This window comes from Chiloscyllium plagiosum, chromosome 6 (genome assembly GCF_004010195.1).
Source record: "Chiloscyllium plagiosum isolate BGI_BamShark_2017 chromosome 6, ASM401019v2, whole genome shotgun sequence".
Classification (NCBI taxonomy): Eukaryota; Metazoa; Chordata; class Chondrichthyes; order Orectolobiformes; family Hemiscylliidae; genus Chiloscyllium; species Chiloscyllium plagiosum.
The window spans coordinates 62,197,465-62,217,333 of NC_057715.1; the positions used below are offsets into that span (position 1 = coordinate 62,197,465).

At 39.2% G+C, this 19,869-nt stretch overlaps 1 protein-coding gene across 12 annotated transcripts in view; it reads left to right on the top strand.

Annotated features, from left to right (window-relative positions):
- Positions 1–19,869, top strand: part of tenm4 (teneurin transmembrane protein 4) — a 660,982-nt gene that overhangs the window by 498,493 nt on the left and 142,620 nt on the right. For all 12 annotated transcript variants that reach the window (XM_043691653.1, XM_043691652.1, XM_043691657.1 and 9 more), the window contains 2 exons: positions 7,948–8,148; positions 17,316–17,501. In XM_043691653.1, the coding sequence (XP_043547588.1) occupies positions 7,948–8,148; positions 17,316–17,501 (387 nt within the window). The remainder of the gene's footprint in view (positions 1–7,947; positions 8,149–17,315; positions 17,502–19,869) is intronic.

The window sequence follows — 19,869 nt, forward strand, 5'->3', positions numbered from 1 at the left end:
GGAACCCACAAAGTTCTTCAAGGGATAAAATATAGCACATGTAGGTAGGATGCCAAGTGGGAATCTTGAATTAAGAGATACAAATTTAAAAATAAGGGGGATGCCATTTAGGACTAAGATTAGGAGTTTTTTGTCTCCTCAGAGAGTTGTGAATCTTTGAAATCCTCTACCTAGAGGGCTTTGGTAGCACCATATTGGAGTATATTTAAAATAAAGGTTGATAAAGTTTTGATTATTAATGGCTTAGAAGGATTTGGGAATATTGGGGGTAAAGGGCATTGAAGTGTTCAATCTGCTATGATCGTTGTGAATAACAGATTGCACTTGATGTGTTGAATGGCTTACTCCTGTTCATATGTTCCTGTGTGATGTTACTTTTCCTGCAAGATGTGGCAAGTTATTTTGTTTTTGTATTACAATCTAAAACCTGTCCATCACCCTCTTTCGAGTGTTAATCCATAAATTCCAAAATTTTTGTACTGTGCTCTTGTAAGATTTAGATTCACAACTTCTGGGTATTTAGGCCTGATCCCTAGCCACCACACTGCCACATTTTCATGCTGGAGGTTCTATTATTTATTTAAGGAAAGAGTGAAAATAATCAAATGCTATCATCAAGCATTCCCTCAGAATCGTAGATAGAATGGATGTAACACCTTGACCTGTCAAGTCTGAACTGGCTTTCTGCAAGAATGATTTCGCTAGTCCCACTTCCCATATTTCACCTGAAATCAGCATTACTTTTTATCTTCAGGGGCTTATCCAATTCCATTTTGAAAGTCACAATTGAGTCTGCCTCTACCATCTTCTCATAAGTTTGAGTCCAGATCCTAACCACTCACTGTGTTTTTAAAAAATTCTCATCGCCTTTGGTTCTTTTGTCATCATGTCAAACTTGCATCAAATGATTCTCAATCCTTCTACCAAAGGGAGCAGTTCTTCACTGAATACTGAATAGATCTCATCTGATCCAAAATCTTTGTGAGATTTAAATTGTTATTTATAATGAAAATCAAATTGTTCCATTATGTGACAGAGATTACATTGTGGGCATAGTGCTTTGCAATATATCAGAGAAAACAACCCAGTCTGTTCATCTTCTGTGAGAGGTATAACCAGAGAGTTGTGGTTTTATCCTTGTAATTTTTTCTCGCACCTTCTCCAATGTCTTTTTTCACCTTTTTATCTCTCATGCATTTAATTTATCTCTGTGTGCAGTTAAGCAGCCTAGTCAGAGCTTTTATGTACTTTAAATGCTTTCCAATTTCAATGTCAGCAAGTCGTATAAATTGCTGCCCAGGTGAAAAAAATGCTTACATTTGAGGAATGAGAATTTTTCTTAAGGCATTTAGGCCTTCATGCCTATGTGTTTCCTTGTAGCATTGACCATCAAGAGAAAATGTCTGCTTTATTATTTATATATTACATTTTAAAAATTGTGACTAAATTGTCAAAAATAAATAAGAGAAACAGATCTATCCAATATTGTGTATTTTATGCAATTTACTGCAGATGGGAGGTGACAAAAAGTTTCTGGGAATACATTTAACATCCCAATTGAAAAAGACTTAAATCTGACTAATAATTTAAACAGTTAAAAGGAGAAATTACCATTTAGCACAAAAGATTTAAATTACTATTTCAAACTAAATCATCTGAGTAGACCAAAAACACGTTTGAACTAGTGAAAATCTCTTTTAAGGCTGATGTTAGGAAATCTTTTTCCACATAAAATTGATCAAGTCTAGCTGTACAATATCCATACCACACTTTTCAAGCAACCATTCAATTATGTTCTTCTCTTTGGCATGACATAATATTAGAGAAATAATAATATGAATTCTTTATTTGAAGATAAGACTAAATACTGTTAACCAGTAAAGCTAAGTATACATAATACCATGAGTTTCTGGAGAAACTTAGCAGGGCTGGCAGCATCTGTCGCAAGAGACGGTTAAATTAACATCATGATCCAATATGACTCATCGGAAGCCCAGAGTTCCAGAGAGTTCATTTATCCACAGATGCTGCCAGGCTTGCTGATTTTCTCCAACACTTTGTTTTATTTCAGCTCTCTAGCATTTGTAATATTTTGCTTCTGGCTAAGTACACATGTCTGACTCTTCATCAGTAATGGGACTAATACATTGCATTCTTTGGAGGTGGTACTGATTGATGGTGGTTTAAGATACACCTCCTTGAAGAAATGTGCACTGCATATCATAACATAGAAAATACTGCTGGGGCTGAAATGGATGTATTTTTGGCCAAGTGTCAACTTTGTCAAATTCAGGGAAGATTTCTCCCCTGAAGCCTATCAAGTTTTCTCACTGTATTTTACCAAAGTCGCCTCATTAACTACTTACCCTACCCCTCTGGTGCTCCTGTTAGCCTGGTCTAGCTCCATACTACCACGTGCTATATTTGTCAGTGCGAGGATGTCCCATAATGGACCAGCTTATCTAGAGCCATCTTTAATCATTTATCGTATATCTGGACAAGCACCATCAGCCGAGAGTTGCCCTGAATGGTTCCTGACAATCACTCCAACCATGGCAGAGAAGGGAAGATTAGTGGCCCAACATGCAGGCAGAGACCTGGAAGTTCTGCTGGATGGTGTGAACAGAAGGGGGAACACTTTCTTCTCCATGGATTGGCAGAGGAGGCCTCAACATCAAACCATATAAGCCTGGTTAAAGATTGCCCATACAGCAATACAGGAAGAAAGTCAATGACTTTCCCCACTCTGGTAGTGTCAGTGCCGCCATCTTCTCTCCATTGCCTCATGCTCACTCTGTCTCAGGAGTTCTGAGGAAGGGTCACTGGAACTGAAATGTTAATTCTGCTTTCTCTCCACACATGCTGAGTTCTTTTTTTAGCTATTTCTGTTTTTCTCCCTGACACCAGTAACCCTGTTTGTCCCCTGCCCTGCCTGTTCATTCAGTTCGGACATCTTCACAAATGCACCAAAAGTAACTGCTTAACAATTGTCTCAGTCACATTTCAGGAAAGAAATGGCCCACATTAATGTGGAAACAGTCATGATAAGTGATGTGTTACACAACAATAAGCTCCTCACTCCCTATGAAGAAAGGATCCTGATTCTGACTGCACCTTTGTCCATGCCTCTGCCCCGGTATCAGTTGCCAAGACCCCTGAATGAAGGCTTATCACCCAAGACTTGAATTGCATTTTTTTTGGGGAGAGTTCTGCCATTTCCAATAGGCCTCCTTCACAAAATCAACAAATGAATTAATATTAAAAAAATTCCTCACAAGGTATTTAACGTATATTTTGGCTGGCATTGCACAATTAGTCCAAATTTCTAGATTATGAATTATAATGATCCAAACACCTGCCATTTGAATTGGTTTTTGGAGTAGAAGTAACAACCCTGAACTGATTCAAGAAATACTCAAGAATCCATGACAGTACTTTGTAGGGGATCTGAATGGATGTTTAAAAATTCACTTCTGGGATGTGGACATTGCTGGTTGGCTAGTAAACATTTTTATTGCTCATCCCTAGTTAACCTTGAGAACAGTTGCTGTGGGTTGGCCCACAATGCCCTTAGGGAGGGAATTCCGGGATTTCAACACAATAGATTTCCAAGATAGCTGGAGTGCCCTTTCTATTAGCGGGCGGCACGGTGGCACAGTGGTTAGCACTGCTGCCTCACAGCGCCAGAGACCCGGGTTCAATTCCCGCCTCAGGCGACTGACTGTGTGGAGTTTGCATGTTCTCCCCGTGTCTGCGTGGGTTTCCTCCGGGTGCTCCGGTTTCCTCCCACAGTCACAAAGATGTGCAGGGTCAGGTGAATTGGCCATGCTAAATTGCCCTTAGTGTTAGGTAAGGGGTAAATGTAGGAGTATGGGTGGGTTTCGCTTCAGCGGGTCGGTGTGGACTTGTTGGGCCGAAGGGCCTGTTTCCACACTGTAATCTAATCTAATCTAATCTAATCTAAAACACCAGTTCACGGCTGAATTTGTGGCAGGAATTTTGCTACTGCCCATCTGCTTTTTCCATGCTGACAACTCAAAAGCAACGTGCTCATGACTGATCTTCTGCACAAAGGTGAAATGTCAAAACTAATTTTAAAAACATTCCACACATACTAAGCTTACGGCATATTTAGTTTTTTGTTATAATTTGTACTGTTTCCTAAATTCTTCTGAGACTATTGAGAACAGTTTAGGCTTACTTGAGAGAGCTGGTGGCTTCTTATTAACTGCAGATGATCTTTGGCCATCTTTAAGTTGGTGAAAGTGCCTTCGGGCAGAAGTGTTGGCAAATGCTGACTTTTTATCGGTGTTTACACAGACTAAAGATTGAAGAATTACATACACTGCTTGCCCAGCATACATTCTCAGCAAAGTTGCTTTTCAGCAAAGCAGAGTTGAGAAGGTTCCCCTTGAGGCTTCCTGTAAAAACTGGAAAATGCTGCTGAATATTCACCCAGGCATCATGTACCTAGACAAGCACACCATTGATAGATAAAATGGTTTGCAATGACTTCAGAATACAGGTAGCCCCTGCTATCTGAAAGTAGAGCATTCCCAGGAAGCCTTTTGTAACATGAAAATGGCATTAAGCGTAGGTGTATGATTTATAGGGGAAAAAGTATCATTGTTTCTTGTAAAAACAAAAATTCTCTTTGGATTTGCGAAACAGGCATTAAGTCTTTCGTAAAAGCGAAATTGCACAAAGCGAACGTTCAAAAAGTGGGGGATACGTGTGTATCCTTAAGAAGAGAAAGAGACAGTGAACACTGGGGAGGCAATGGCCTAGTGGTACTGTTGCTAGGTTATTACTCCAGAGACTCAGCTAATAATCTGGGGATTTGGTTTCAAATGACAGATAGTGAAATTTAAATTCAATAAAGAATCTGGAATTATAAGTCTAACGATGACCAGGAAATCATTGTCAATTGTTGGGAAAAAATCCATCTGGTTCACTTAACATCCTTTAGCAAAGGAAATATACCATCCTTACCTGGTCTGGTCTACGTGTGACTCCAGGCCCACAGAATTGACTTGTAAGTGCCCTCTGGGCAATTAGGGATGGGCAATAAGTGCTGATCTAGCCAGTGACACCCACATCCCATGAGTGAATAAAAATACACTGTGTTGCTTTCTGGTTGACAAGTGCAAGATAACTACAACATAATTGTTTTTCAAAAATATTTTTTGGAAGCATGGACTTTTCCCAGAGGAGCTTTTAGTTATAGCTAAGAATATAACAAGTGCACAGATAGCTCCTCAAGCCTACTCTGCCCTTCGTTAAGAATGAGATAATCTCCAACCTCATTTTGACTTTATAACTTATCAATAAAGTACATAGAGTTCCCTTAAGAGTCCAGCACACGATCTCCCCGAATGTATTAACAACTGGAATCTACAGCTCTCTAAGATAGAGAATAGAGAAGATTCACAACCTCTCAGTGAAAAATTTGCCCCTTTTCTCAGCCGTACATTGCTGTCCCCTTATCTTGAGACTAACTCTTTTTCTTTTAGATTCCCCACGAGAGGAAACAGATTTTCAGCATGTACCATGTCAAGCCTTGTCTGAATCCTGTATACTTTGATGCTATTGCCTTTAATTCTTCTAAATTTAGTAGGGTTTGGGAACTCAATGTTCCTCATGGACAAACCTCTTACTCCAGCCATCAATTTAGTGAAACCTTGTTACAGTGCCTGTCGGTAAGTATTGTCCTTCCTTAGGTATATAAACCGAAAGGTATGTCCTCTCTTAAAGGTCAATATATGCAGCAAGACTTCCTTACTCTTCTACCCCAATGCCCTGCAAAAAAGGCTAAAATGCTATTTTTCTTCCTCATGTCTTGCTGTACCTGCATGCCAACTTTGTGTCTAATGTATAAGGACATCAAAATTACTCTTAATTTCAAATTTTCATAGTTCTTCGTCCTTTGAAAAGAAAACAATTTTTCCAATTTTCCTACTAACGTGAAGAACTTCACATTTACTTCTGCTGCCTTACAGTCCCAGGGTCCTGGGTTCGATTCCTGCCTGTCTGTGTGGAGTTTTCACATTCTCCCTGTGTCTGCGTGGGTTTCTTCCGGGTGCTCTGATTTCCTCCACAATCCAAAGACGTGCAGGTCAGGTGAATTGGCCGTGCTAAATTGTCCACAGTGTTAGGTGCATTAGTCAGGGGTAAATATAGGGTAGGGGAATGGGTTTAGACATAGAACATAGAACAATACAGCACAGAACAGGCCCTTCGGCCCACAATGTTGTGCCGAACATTTGTCCTAGCTTAAGCACCTATCCAATTGCCGCTTAAAGGTCACCAATGATTCTGACTCTGCCACTCCCACAGGCAGCGCATTCCATGCCCTCACCACTCTCTGGGTAAAGAACCTACCCCTGACATCCCCCCTATACCTTTCACCCTTCACCTTAAATTTATGTCTCCTTGTAACACTCGGGGAAAAAGTCTCTGACTGTCTGGGTTTGGGTGGGTTTCTCTTCAGAGGGGCAGTGTGGACTTGTTGGGCCGAAGGGCCTGTTTCCACACTGTAGAGAATCTAATCTAATCTGCTATCTACTTATCCACTCACTTAACTTGTGTGTATCTCCTTGCAATGCCTCTGAGTGTTTCTGATATCTTATTTTCCCATGTACCATTGCATTGCCAGCAAAAGTAGATACATTATTTTAACAGATACTCTTAGACAGTTTCAAAGATTTGGTTGCACTTTGCAGCATAATGCAAGCCATCCCTTTCACGTCTAGTAATCGAATTGATCTGCTTTTCAATTAGGCACTGATTGAAGATATATCAAAGTCATTAACAGTGATTGAAAATAGCTGAGACCCTGGCACTGTACTGCTAATAAGCCTTCTTGTTAATAGTACAATGTCAGGGTCTGTCTGTTCTTCCCTACTCTCTATTTTTTACCATTTTTCCAGTCCTCTACCCGTGTTAATACATTATTCCCAACATCAAGAGACCTTATCAAATGTGAAATCAGTTATGTGAGACCTGATCAAATATTTATTGAAAATCCACATTTACTACATCCACTGGTTCCCCTTTATCCATTCCAATAGTTACATTTTTATATTTTCATAAATCTATGATAGTCAAACATGGTTTACCTCGCTGAAAACTGTATTATCCTGACTAATCCGATTGCGATTTCCTAAGTGCCCTTGACAACTTCATAATAATGCTTTCCAGTATTTTTATATTGTTAATATAACTGAAGTAGCATTTTGCTGTCTCGTCTGTCCCCCAAGGATTACAGTTTCTATCTTCAACTCCATTGGAAGCATTCTAAAATGTAGAGAATTTTGAATGATTAAAAGTAGTATATCCACTAGCTCTGCAGTCATCTCTTTTAGAACCCTAGAATATAAGTCTTCCAGTTAAAACATCTCTTCCAGTGTCCATTATTCCCATTATTATTCCCCCATTTCAACTTTGAACAGATCCACAGTTTTGATATTTGCTTCCATTTATATGTATATTGAAGCTTTCAACAGCTTACAAGCAATTGTACTTTTATGTACCTTTACCTTACTAATTTATCTACACATGGTTTGATATATCTTGCTAGTTTATTTGAAACCTTTTTCCTCTACAAAACACAATTTCCTCGAGATGGAAGATGCTTGGCAGGATCTGAAAAGCTTTCAGATTTAATGGAACTGAAATTAGTCACTGATATTGAACACAGTTGCTGAAGGCAAGCTGTCCTATAACCTCAGAGTGTTTCAGTAACTGAGATTGTGGCTCAAGTGAATTTTTTTTCAGTCCATTTGTGACAATGGCTAACATCCTAATGACCCTGAGCGGTTTTTAATGTGACAAAATGATAAGACATTATTTATTTGTTATTTAACTCATGTGATCTTTAATAAAAAAAAAGCCCAAATATATTAAATTTGTTGTTCTAAAGCTGTTGGTGTATTGTTTATTTTTCAGTGGACTGCTTAGACTCAACATGTTCTGGACGAGGAATATGTGTTCGCGGAGAATGTCATTGCACCACTGGCTGGGGTGGCTCAAATTGCGAGACGACAAGAACAGCTTGTACAGACCACTGTTCAGGGCATGGTACATTCCAACCAGATTCAAAGACCTGCAACTGTGACTTTCCCTGGACAGGCCATGATTGCTCCGTGGGTAATACACTCAACTATTACATTTGATATTATAGGCGCAGTTGTACAATTGCCCACAGCTTTGTTGCGGGAGTTAGAGTCCTTGCAACATGTTACTCATACCTTAGTGATATCTGGAGTGTAATGTAATTGGAGTTGTTGGTACTCAATTCCTTGTTGATTTGAAGAAGAACTGAAAAGCCAATTTTGTAAGTATTGAAAATATTTCTAATTGGGAAATCTTGAAGTGAACTCTCTCTTTTTTGAAAAGCAAATGAGATACCAAAACCATTAAATTTCTAATTGCCACATCCCTTAAGAGAAAGCTGCTTTTATCTGAGGCATTCTAATTTTCTTCACTGCCGGGTTTGTTTTGGACACCCAAATGAATCTGACCTTTCTTTATTCCTATCATCATAACTAGAGCACAGAGATCATACTAAAAGAATTGCATTGTGTTTTAACAGTTAATTTGGAATTATCCACCAGAAAAGGTTGTGGAAGCTCAGCCCTTGAATATGTGGAGATTGAGTTCCGATTCCAGGGTTATAATGATGTTTGGTAAAAGGTTTTGAAGTATTTGATTGGTTATGATTGTATTGAATGGGGGCAAACTTAATGAGCTGAATGGCCTATTCCTTTTCCTGTATTGATCTCAGGAGACCAGCTGCAACACACCTTAAACCCGATTAAAAATATTTGTTTCCTTCCTGTGTTTGTAAATCAAACCAAATTCCGACTTCCAAGTGACTGGATACCATTTTAACATAAAATTAAGTTTTCCTTTCTTTGAGCAAGGAATAGATCTGAATCTTAAATCTGGTGCTCCCAGTAAGGAATGGTGAGTGCTGATCAAGAAATTATAGATCTTTAACTGACTTTTTTTAACAAGATGGGGGTAGTTTTTACTTATTCCAGCCACCAGGATCTGATAAGTAGCTTGATTCATTGTTTGTCCCATTTTATCTTGCATCAAATTCAGTGGAAAGAAATAAATGAACAAGGTACAAAATGAGTGGTGATTCAAACCTGTCGGTTTCCTGGTAGCCTGAGCAGGTTACATTTCAGTGACGCCTGTTGAAGCCATGATTTCTGAAGCATTGGTGCAACCACCTGGTTATGAAATCAATCCCTGTGGTTATATGTTTAAGAAACACAAAGTTGAAGCAAATGTAAGGATTACTCTGTTATCATTACTGATAAGTTACATGAAGTCAGAATATTTCACCTCATATTCAGGAGGACGTAAACTAGACTTTATTCCTTACCTGCTCAGGCCTACATGTGACTCCAAACCCCCACAGCTGTGGTTGATTCTTAGCTGCCCTCTGAAATGGCCACAGCAAGGCACCCAGTTCAAGGACAATTTGGGATGGGCTTAAACTGTTAGCCTAGCCTATAATACCCACATCCCATGAAAGAATAAAGCAAACACAAGAAAACAACTTAGAAAGGAAACAACATTTATATAGTATGAAAAGGTGGTGCTGATTAGTTGTGTTATGGTTTGAAATGAAGATGCAGTAGACATTTTTACCTGTCACAGTTAACTGATTAAGTTCAAATGAAGCAAGTCAACTCTGATCAGTCAGGGTATTGTCATCAGGATGTAGCAGGATTGGTCATCTCCAAGGTTTTTCTTAAGTAGAAAGGTTGCACTGTGCAAACATCAACATTTTGCCTACAAAGGACACAACCTTGTGTGTGAATTAAGGTAATTCTAATGTGTAGAGGAATCAAACTGTGAGCCAGACTGATAAGCTTAATTTGGTATCCTGTGTAATTTGTAGCACAGTCAGTGCTGTTTAGTAAATGTTGTCCATTAACAGAATCACATTAAATGTTGGATGCTGTGGGCATAATTTTTCACTGAGAGGTGGAGGAAATAATATTGTACATGATGAGCTACTTGGACAAAGTCCAAAAATCATACACATGATTGAAATAAACTTTGGCAATTAAACCCTCTCCCCCTCAGAAAACACTGTTTGTCCAAGGGATGGGCCACAGTCAGTCGAGGGTGAGGATCCCACATTATCCAGGGGCTTCTCGAGTCAGTCCATAGCATTATCGAGATGCAAGGAGTTCAAATCTGATTGTATGAGGTAGCTAAGGTAACAGTCATAGGGGGTGATTGTAGATAGTGAAGTAGAAATAGGTAGGAAATGAGAGGGGACTGACAGTCTCGAAGGAGGGATCAAGGCAAGTCATGGTTACTCTGGTCTCTTTTGGAAGGACACAGGGCCTGCAAGTGCATCAACATCTCAATATTCAATTGGCCCAGAGTTAAAATGGAAATATTAATGATTACGTCAATGGTTTAATTGAAATGTGTGTGGCGGGGGGTGAAGGTGAAGGATTATTGCGGACACAGAGAGCCTGCAAGATACTACAAAAAATATAAAGTCTGCACCTTACTATGTTGATCCAAAAATCAACTGTGAAAATTGGTTTCAATATCAATAAAACAGACCCCAAAGTGGAAGAAATAAGTAACTGTTTCAAAAAGAGGGGAGTTCAGAACTAGAACGTCAGGCCTCTCCAACAATCATACCCTCATTGATTACACAATGCCAAGCATGTGCCTTAAATCAATATCCAGAATGTCAATATTCCTTAGATCATTCATACAGGATATTGTGTTGTGGCAGCCATGTCCCTACCTCTAGACTAATAGGTCTGGGTGCAAGATCTCCGTCAGGATGTGATAGTCACAGAGGTGTGACATAACACATTCAAACAGGCTGATTGTTCTTTCTCATACCATCCAGCTCTGACTTGATCTCCTGAAGTACTGAGTGAAAGTACATTGTGTCCTGATTGGCATCTCGTGACCTCTCAAGGACACCGAGTCAATGAAAGAGGGGATATTCACTTAATTCTTTGTTGTCTGATACCGATGAAAGAAACACATCTCATCTATTACATCTGTGCAGTTAGGAATGCTAAAAGTATAATGGACTAGAAAAATCAATAAGTTACAGAATTTCTCTCTTTCCAAAAGATGGTAACTTCAAAGTTTTTTTTAATGGTTAAATTTGCTAATTATAGATTGTAAAAATTAGTTAAATGTTCTTGATAAGTTATTTCCAGGTACTGAAACTAGGACTGTTCAGAATCTTACTTCAGTGGACGTAAAAAGTATGCCTAAAACTATATCCAATCCAACACTTGCTCCAAAACTGACAAACACTAGATGCAGCAATGTGCAATAGTTGTTTTGGGGAGGATTGGGTTGTGGCAGAGCATGGACAGGGTGGAGGGGCAGGATTGGGTGGGGAGGTGGGGGGAAGGGGTGGGGAGGGGTGGTGGTGGGGGTGGTGGTGTTGCTGCCTTGCAACTGCTTCATTTCCATTTGAAGGCCACTGTAATACTTTCTTGGGTCCCTTTGTATGAGGTCAGGATTACGTATGAGCAAGAGAAGTTGCTTTGTCAGGCGCAAAGGTAACCCTGCAGTAGTACATGACTGAAATTTCCTGTGAAATTAATGGCAAGGAGCTAACGTTTGAATAACAGAATGATGCAGAACCAAATGGGAGTACATGATGCTTGGTGCCTTGGCCACATGCAACTCTGCACTTTTGGAGGGCATAGCCTGGAACTTCATGGGCAAGGGTGTTAAAGTGAATCAAGCCTTTACTAAGGTTACAGTTCTCAGTGATCTCCTGAACGCTGAGGGAGCATGGAAGGGGTCAATCCAACAGTTGTTCTTACAGTTCAACGACTGCAATGGAACCACTACATATGACAGCAGAGGACAACTCAATTTGAAATAACAGTAGCCACAACCTCCAGAGGGAGATGGACAACAGCCACCACAAAGGAAGACAGCTCTTGCACAGAACAGGATCTATGAGCTCAGGTGCAGCTTTTTGGTCTCCTTATTTAAGGAAAGATATAACTTCATTGGAGGCAGTTCAGAGAAGGTTCACGAGGATGATCCTTGGTATGGTGAGATTGTCTTATAAGCAAATGTTATACAGGATGGGACTCTGTTTGTTGTAATTTAGAAGAATGAGAGGTGATCTCACTGAAACATACCAGATTCTTAAGGAACTTGACAGGGTAAATGTTGAGAGGATGTTTCCCCTCAAGGGAGAGTCTAGGACCAAAAAAAAAATGAGCACCAATTTAAGACTGATGAGGAGGAATTTCTTCTTTCAGAGGATTGTGATTCTTGTGGAATTCCTTGTGACAGGGAGCTGTGGGAGTAGAGTCCCTGTGTACATTTAACCTGAGATAGATTCTTGATCAGTCAGTGAATCAAGAGTTTCAGGGAAAGATCAGGAAAGTGAACGTCGGAATATCGAATCAGGCATAATCCTGCTGAATGACAGTGGGGCCAAAGGAACCAAATGGTCTTCTACTGTTTCTATTTCTAACCTGCAAATGGCAGAGAATCAGTGTAGAAGACAGCTAAGGATGTTTCTAGCTAACATGTCACCCGTATGCCAGCAAGGTGATGAGAATCTGTAGTCCCAAGGACTGGCACCAATCCCTTCCTTGTGATCCTAAAAGCAACAGGCTGCCCTGAATTTCTTTGCTAGCTGATCATTTTAGGTTTATGCTGGGGATCTCTGGACTTTTACAGTCTTGAACCGATAAGTGCATCAAGGATGTTACTGATATTGTCTTCTCAACAGCCTGTCAATTCCTTACATTGTCCCTTGATGTGAGGAGGCAGACAGGAAGGGTTTTAGGATTCTCAGCCCTTGCTGCCTTTCCTGCAAGTGCAGGATGCAATCAATTCCTCCCACATTGCAATCAGAACACCCTATCATGAACCAGCAATCTTATTGAACAGAAAAGGATCCACTCCCTTAATGTTCAAATTATTTAGGACCATAGCAGCCAGATATTGCTAGAGCCTCCTCATTCTCCAGTGAGTTGTTTTAATTGTATACTATCATTCACAGCTGGGTGTGGCAGGACGACAGAGCTTAGAGCTATAGGAGCACTTAGCTGCGTCTGTCACTTGCTGCTTATGCTCTTTGTTATTCAAGTAGTCCTCTTAGGTAGCTTACCAGGTTGACACTTTATGTTTAGGTATGCCTGCTGCTGCTCCTGGCATGCCCTCCTGCACTCTTCATTGAATTATGGTTGAGCCCCTGGCTTGACAGTACTGGTTGAGTGGGGGATATGTCAGGCCATGAGGTTACAGGTTGTGCTGGAGAATATTCTGTTGCTGTTGATGGTGCATAGTCCCTAATGGATGGCCAGTCTTGAGCTGCTTCATATATTAGAAGTCTGTCCCATTTAGCATGGGGATAGTGCTACACAACATGACGGAGGTTATTCCCAGTGTGAAGCGGGGACTTTATCTCCATAAGGATTGTGTGGCAGTCACTCTTACCAATACTGTCACAGACAGATGCATCTGCAGCCAGCAGGTTGGTAAGAATATGGTCAAGTATGTTTTTCCTTCTTGTTGGTTTCCTCACCATCTGCCGCAGACCCAGCCTAACACCTATGTCCTTCATGACCTGACCACCTTAATCAGTTGAGCTGCTGCTTAGCCACTCTTGGTGTTAGACATTGAAATCACCCACCCAGAGCACATTTTCAGCACTTGCCACCCTCAATGCTTTCTCCTTATTCAATATGGAGGAGTACTGATTCATCAGCTGAGGGAGAATGGTACATGGTAGTCAGCAGGAGGTTTCCTTGCTGATGTTTAACCTGAAACCATAAGATTTCATGGGGATCCATAGTCAGTGTTAGAGACTGCCAGGGCAACTCCCTCCAAACTGTAGACCACTGTGCCGCCATGTCTGCTGGGTCTGTCCTGCCAGTGAGAAAGGACATATCCAGGATGGTAATAGTGGTGTCTGGGACATTGCCTGAAGGTATGGTTCTGTGAGTATGACTATGTCAGGCTGTTACTTGACCTGTCTGTAGACAGCTCTCCCAATTTTTGTTCTAGCCTCTGGATGTTAGTAAAGAGAACTTTGCAGAATCGTCTGGGCTTTATCTTTTCCGTATCTGAAATCGATGCCAGGTGACATATTCAGTTTAATTTCTTCTTTGTGACTTCATAGCAATTGACACAGCTGTGTGGATTGCTAAGCCAAGTTTTGTTCTTGATTTATTCACAGAATGTGGGCATCGCTGGTTAGGCAGCATTCATTTCCCATCCCTAATTGCCCAGAGTACAGATAAGAGTCAACCACATTGCTGTGGGTCTGGAGTTACATGTAGACCAGACCAGGTGAGGATGGCAGATTTCCTTCCCTGAAGGGCATTAGTGATCCAAGTGGTTTTTCCAGTAAATGTCAATGGTCTTTAGTAGATTCTTAATTCCAATATATTTTATTGAATTCAAATTCCACCATCTGATGTGGTGGGATTCAAACCTTGATCCCCAGAATATTAGCTGAGGTTCTGGATTAATAGTCTGGTCATAAAACCACTAGGCCATTGCCTTTCCATATATTTTATGACTATTCTCATAATTCTATACGGGTACACCCTCCCCAACTTAATCTTTAATTGGTTGTCCTCTTTCTTTTCAGGATCCATTATATCTATCCATCATGCACATCTCAGAGCTGGAAAGGAAAGCAGGATTTCTGCTCCAATTTTAAATTACCATTTTGCAGTCAGCAGTTCACTTTAGACTGGCATTAGCTGACCTACATAACAAATCATCTTCCCTCCCTGCTGGCGAGTGCTTACCCTGACACAAACTATTCCCAAACTAATCAGATTATGGTATAGAAGTCACTAATCAGGGCCCTATGAACAGATACTGTTCATCCAATGCATTTCTTCACCCAATTTGTTGCAGCAAACAAACTTTATCAGTATTACAACTATTACGTTCAATAATATAAACATTGAACGCTAAATTTATGTGAATCTTCTTAAGACTTATCATTTTACTTGTGTATCATTTTAGTCTTCTTGAGATATCTGTGTGCATTTATTAAACTTCATGTTCTTGGCAGTAAGCAGTAAAAAATCTCAGATACGATCACACTGAAACGTCCAAATTGAAATCGTATCAAATTGGATAATTTGTGTAGCTGCAATTATAATTTGAGTTGAAATGAGAAAATTAATCCCCTTAAGTGCTGAATCAGGAAATAGCAATTTGACCGCAAAAAAAAACAGAAAGTAGTGTAAGAAGCATTCATTACCTTTCTTCAGCTCTGAGCGGCTGTAGACTGAAACTTAGTAATTCTCTCACACTTATTAAGCTATTGTGTGATCAATGAAATCACTCCTTTTCTGCTTAATAGACTGCAAAACGTTTAACATTGAGAGCTTGGAAAGTTCCATTTGGTTAAATCTATTTTTTTTTTGGAGTAGCTTTGGCAAAGAGCTCCAGTGAGTGAATAAGGGTGAATGTTGTATATTCTGTTTTGGAGTTCCAAGCCCTGCTTTAGAAAGTGATCACCATCATGTGCTCCTACAGCATTTTGTCTATTTTCTTTACATCTCACAAAAGAAACTGGAGAAATTCAGAATCAGTCTGTCATGTCCAGCAGCATTTTAATCCTTATGGTTCGTTATCTGGACCTCAGTCCATCCCATTATAAGATATTACCTCAGTAATTAAACTAAGTTCTTTAGATTTTTAACTTCTTCCAATTTATGTAATGATACCTGCTGAGATTTTACTTCAACAATTTAAAAACTTCTTGTCATTTTTATTGAGCTCATTAAGGTTTACATAAAGATTCAAAATTTAATATGTGTGACCACCAGGTTTTTCCTCCCTTTGGAAATCTATTCTCTGTGAATTCTCCTTCTTATTTCAAAAAGTTACTTTCAATTCTACAGATAACCAATTCAATTCAATTCTACAGATAACCAATTTAATTTAAATCAGTCATTGGTTTGGCGAATATCTGAATCAGTAAGTGACAATTTGTGGGCTGTTCTTAGATTATTTGACCAAACTACATCATTTACATTTACATCATTCAAATAACTTTTACTCAACCAGTAGCAGCAATTAATTCAACTTCATTCATCCAAATCATAATGGTATTAATCCCATAATTAAATATTTTAAACTCCTATGTTGCAGTTGTAAGCAAAGCATAAAACCAGGTAGTTCTAGAATTAAAATCTGATCAATTAAGATTAACCAGATTTATTCTGTTTAAATCTGAATGCCTTTTTATTTCAGGATATGTACAGCAAAAGTGTAAGCTACACATTGAGATTTTACAGAGCATTTGAGCTACATTTTTATTTCGGAATGCAATACTTTGACATTGCAACAGCAGATAATGCTAGTGTTATTTCAAATGTTTAATCACAAATAGGACCTGCCTCTTTGACTTTAACCCATAAAAATATTAAAAGATAAAACTAATTATATCTTGTTGAACCATTAACCTGCTTCAAATAAATCATGGCAAGAAAAAAGACAGTGAAATATTATGTAAAAATTCTTTGGCAATATTTTAATAAGGCTGTTAACCTGCTGGTTTACTGGGTCAATACTTCATTAAAATAGTAGAGAGGAATTTCATGCATTCTATGATTCTGTGAAAGTGACTTAGAGAATTACCTAGTAAATTGCAGTCCATTACAGTTTAGTTAAAGCTTAAGTAAAACACAAAGAATTGTAAGAAAATATCATTGCACTGAAAACTCATTCTAAAAGTACGCAAATGTTTTAAAATAATTGAAATGACTCGAGGTGAAGAAATACAAACAATTATCACTTTCTTACTCTTTGAATCTAACAATTCAAGTAGAAAAGCTGAAGATATTCAAGGATATTGTTTAAGTTGGCTCAATAAATTGACTATTATAATAGTAATAGTGAGCGACTGACAATTTCTAAGACTATTTCTTTGAGTGGAGTTTTTACACAATAATGTTTTAACTATGTCATAACCTCTTCCCATCTATTTGTTTGAAGTTAGTACTGACAAGGTTTTAATTAAATGTGATACCTCATATATTTCCTGCAGAAGCTAACAACTACCTTTTTTGTCACAAAAGAACAGTGAAGAAACAGCAGTTATCATGAGTTTGTAAGAGAAATAAGTGGACCATTTAAGGATGCCTCTGTAATCCCTATTTTATTGTAATCCTCTTATTAAATCCTTATTGTTGAAAGGAATTAGCTGCTAAGAGTGTAAAAAAATCCCTTTATTCCTGCTTGACCTGGGCGCTGAACTGTTACATCCTTGACAATAATACAGGGATTTGTTGTGTCTCCCACAGAGATTTGTGCAGTAGACTGTAGCAGCCATGGAATCTGCATAGGAGGCACCTGTCGGTGTGACGAAGGCTGGATGGGCAGTATCTGTGATCAACGAGCATGTCACCCACGCTGCAGTGAGCATGGGACTTGTAAGGATGGCAAGTGTGAATGCAGCCCTGGGTGGAATGGAGAACATTGCACTATCGGTAGGACTGAAGAAAAGCATGTTTAATCTATTTGTGCTACTTAGTCTAGCATGAGAGGTTTTTAAATGGGATTTTAAACTTCAGTTGTGAATTTTCATTTTTGTCTGAGTAAGTGCCCCTTTGTAAGTGAAAGAGATGGGAGCGTTTTGGCCATTTCATTGTTGAATTTATTTTGTAACATGCAGTATGAGAAGTCCCTTCCATCACCCAATACTTCAAAATCGTATTTGTATAAAAACAGTACGTTAAATTCTAATAAGTAAATCTGTCATTAATTGTAAAGACAGTATAGGTATAGTGATGTTTAAAATGTATGTTTCTTCAAAATTATTATATGTCAGATGCATTTAGATTAGAATTCATTATTTAAAATGTAATATAATCACTTTATTGGTTTGTAAACTGTTGAATGTAGTTGTGAGGCCTGTTTGACTGATGGGACAATACCTACTCTGTAGGTATTGTTTAAAAACTACATTTAGTTTATTCAATACTCTCAGTACCTGGCTTGTATCTATAAAATCTAGGAGCATAGAGAGCAAACTTGCGTCTTACTGGATTTTTGTTACACAACTTTATGACCCAGATCTTCTGCTCTCCCATTTTGGAATTTCCAAGGAAGTGTAAAATTCCAACTGGTGGGAAGAGAGGGGCTGCTATCATTTGAGGGGTGCCCTTTGCCCATTGGTAGCACCCACCAAGAAGACAGTAGCCCCATTCTTCCCACCTACAGAGTTTAAAAATCTTTCCCCATCATCCGCAAGGCCTACCTAAGGTGCTAAAACAAAACCCTACCCAAAGCTCCCCTTTACCCTGGAATCCCTGAGCTTCCTTCATAGCATGCCTTCAGTTCTGACAGAGTCCACTCCAAAGCTCAGGCACTGGTGGGACTGCTGAATTGCTGACCAAACAGTTTGGCTCCAGTCAAGAGGATGGGTCTTCACTCCATTGTAGGGTGGAAAATCTACTATCCGTCAATATAAGATGCCCAAGGTGTGTTATGGCTTTGGGGCAGGAGTATTGTTGACCTCTCAGTGCATCACCACATTTCTTCCAGGGTGCCAAGCTCCCTATCCCTATAGTTTTTTTTTGCCCATCCTCTCAGTTAATTTCCCACATTTCTTACAGTTATTGTAATTCATATTTTTATGATATAATATATGGTTTAGTAAAACAATTTGTGTGTTCAGCTTAATGTGTCTTTGAAGTCATCCTGATATCATAATACCCTTACAGCATGCAAGCAGGACATTCAGCCCATCAAGTCCGAACCGACCCTTTGAAAAGCAGCCCACCCAGACCCACCCCCCCTACCCTGACCTGTAACCCTACAATTCCCATGGCTAATCCACCTACCCTACACATCCCTGCACACCATGGGCAATTTAGCATGATCAATCCATCTAACTTGCACATGTGGGAGGAAATAGGAGGACCTGGAGGAAATCCACTCAGACACTGGGAGAATTTGCAAACTCCATACAGTCACCTGAGGCTGGAATCGAATCCAGATCCCTGGCGCTGTAAGGCAGCAGTGCTAACCACTGAGCCATTGTGCCACCCAAATAATGTCTTTGTGGCCATTTCTCCACCCTACTTACAAAAAATCCATTTGGTATTACTGTTGAAAACATCACAGTTCTGACGAGATCAGGATTTTTTTTCATGATTGAGTCATTCATTGTAACAAAAGGTGAACCTTGGAACATTCCAAGGAGAGGTACATGCTGATGAGGACATCACCTGAGTCTTAAATCAATAGTATTTTCTTGTAAAGGAAGGATGACCGTAGCAGAGGAGAGGAATGTTTCTCGTCAAGAACAGAATAATAACCAAATATGCCATTCTCCAATTAGCAAGCAGTTTTGTTTCTTTTTGTTTGTGTTTTTGGCTTTGCATGTTTTCTTTTTATCTTGTTCTGTACATGTGACTTCTGTACATGTCACATATGCCTATTTAACAAATAGGCAAATAGGCATTTTCTTATGTTTTTCTTCTAAATCAAAATGAAGGGTTAGTTCTGTGTAAATGAAATGTTCAATGAAAACTAATGGTGCTGTTCAAATCTGATAACATTAATCTATTAAGATTAATGCGAGACTGTCTGTTTTAATTTACTGTATCATTCAATAGCATCTTGTTGCTTAACAGTTTAATATGTAGAGATTTACCAAGGGCGGATCATTTGTATTTAGTATGGATTATTTGTACAGTGTCTTGTTCCAATCTATCTATGCAATACTATTGTACTAACAAGGGCAGTTCATTGACATGATAAAATCACTCAGAAAGGAAAAAAGACTTTGTAGATTAAAAGTTTGGTTATAAAGGCAGAATGGAGTCAAAAGAAAGAGCTCGATTTTACAAC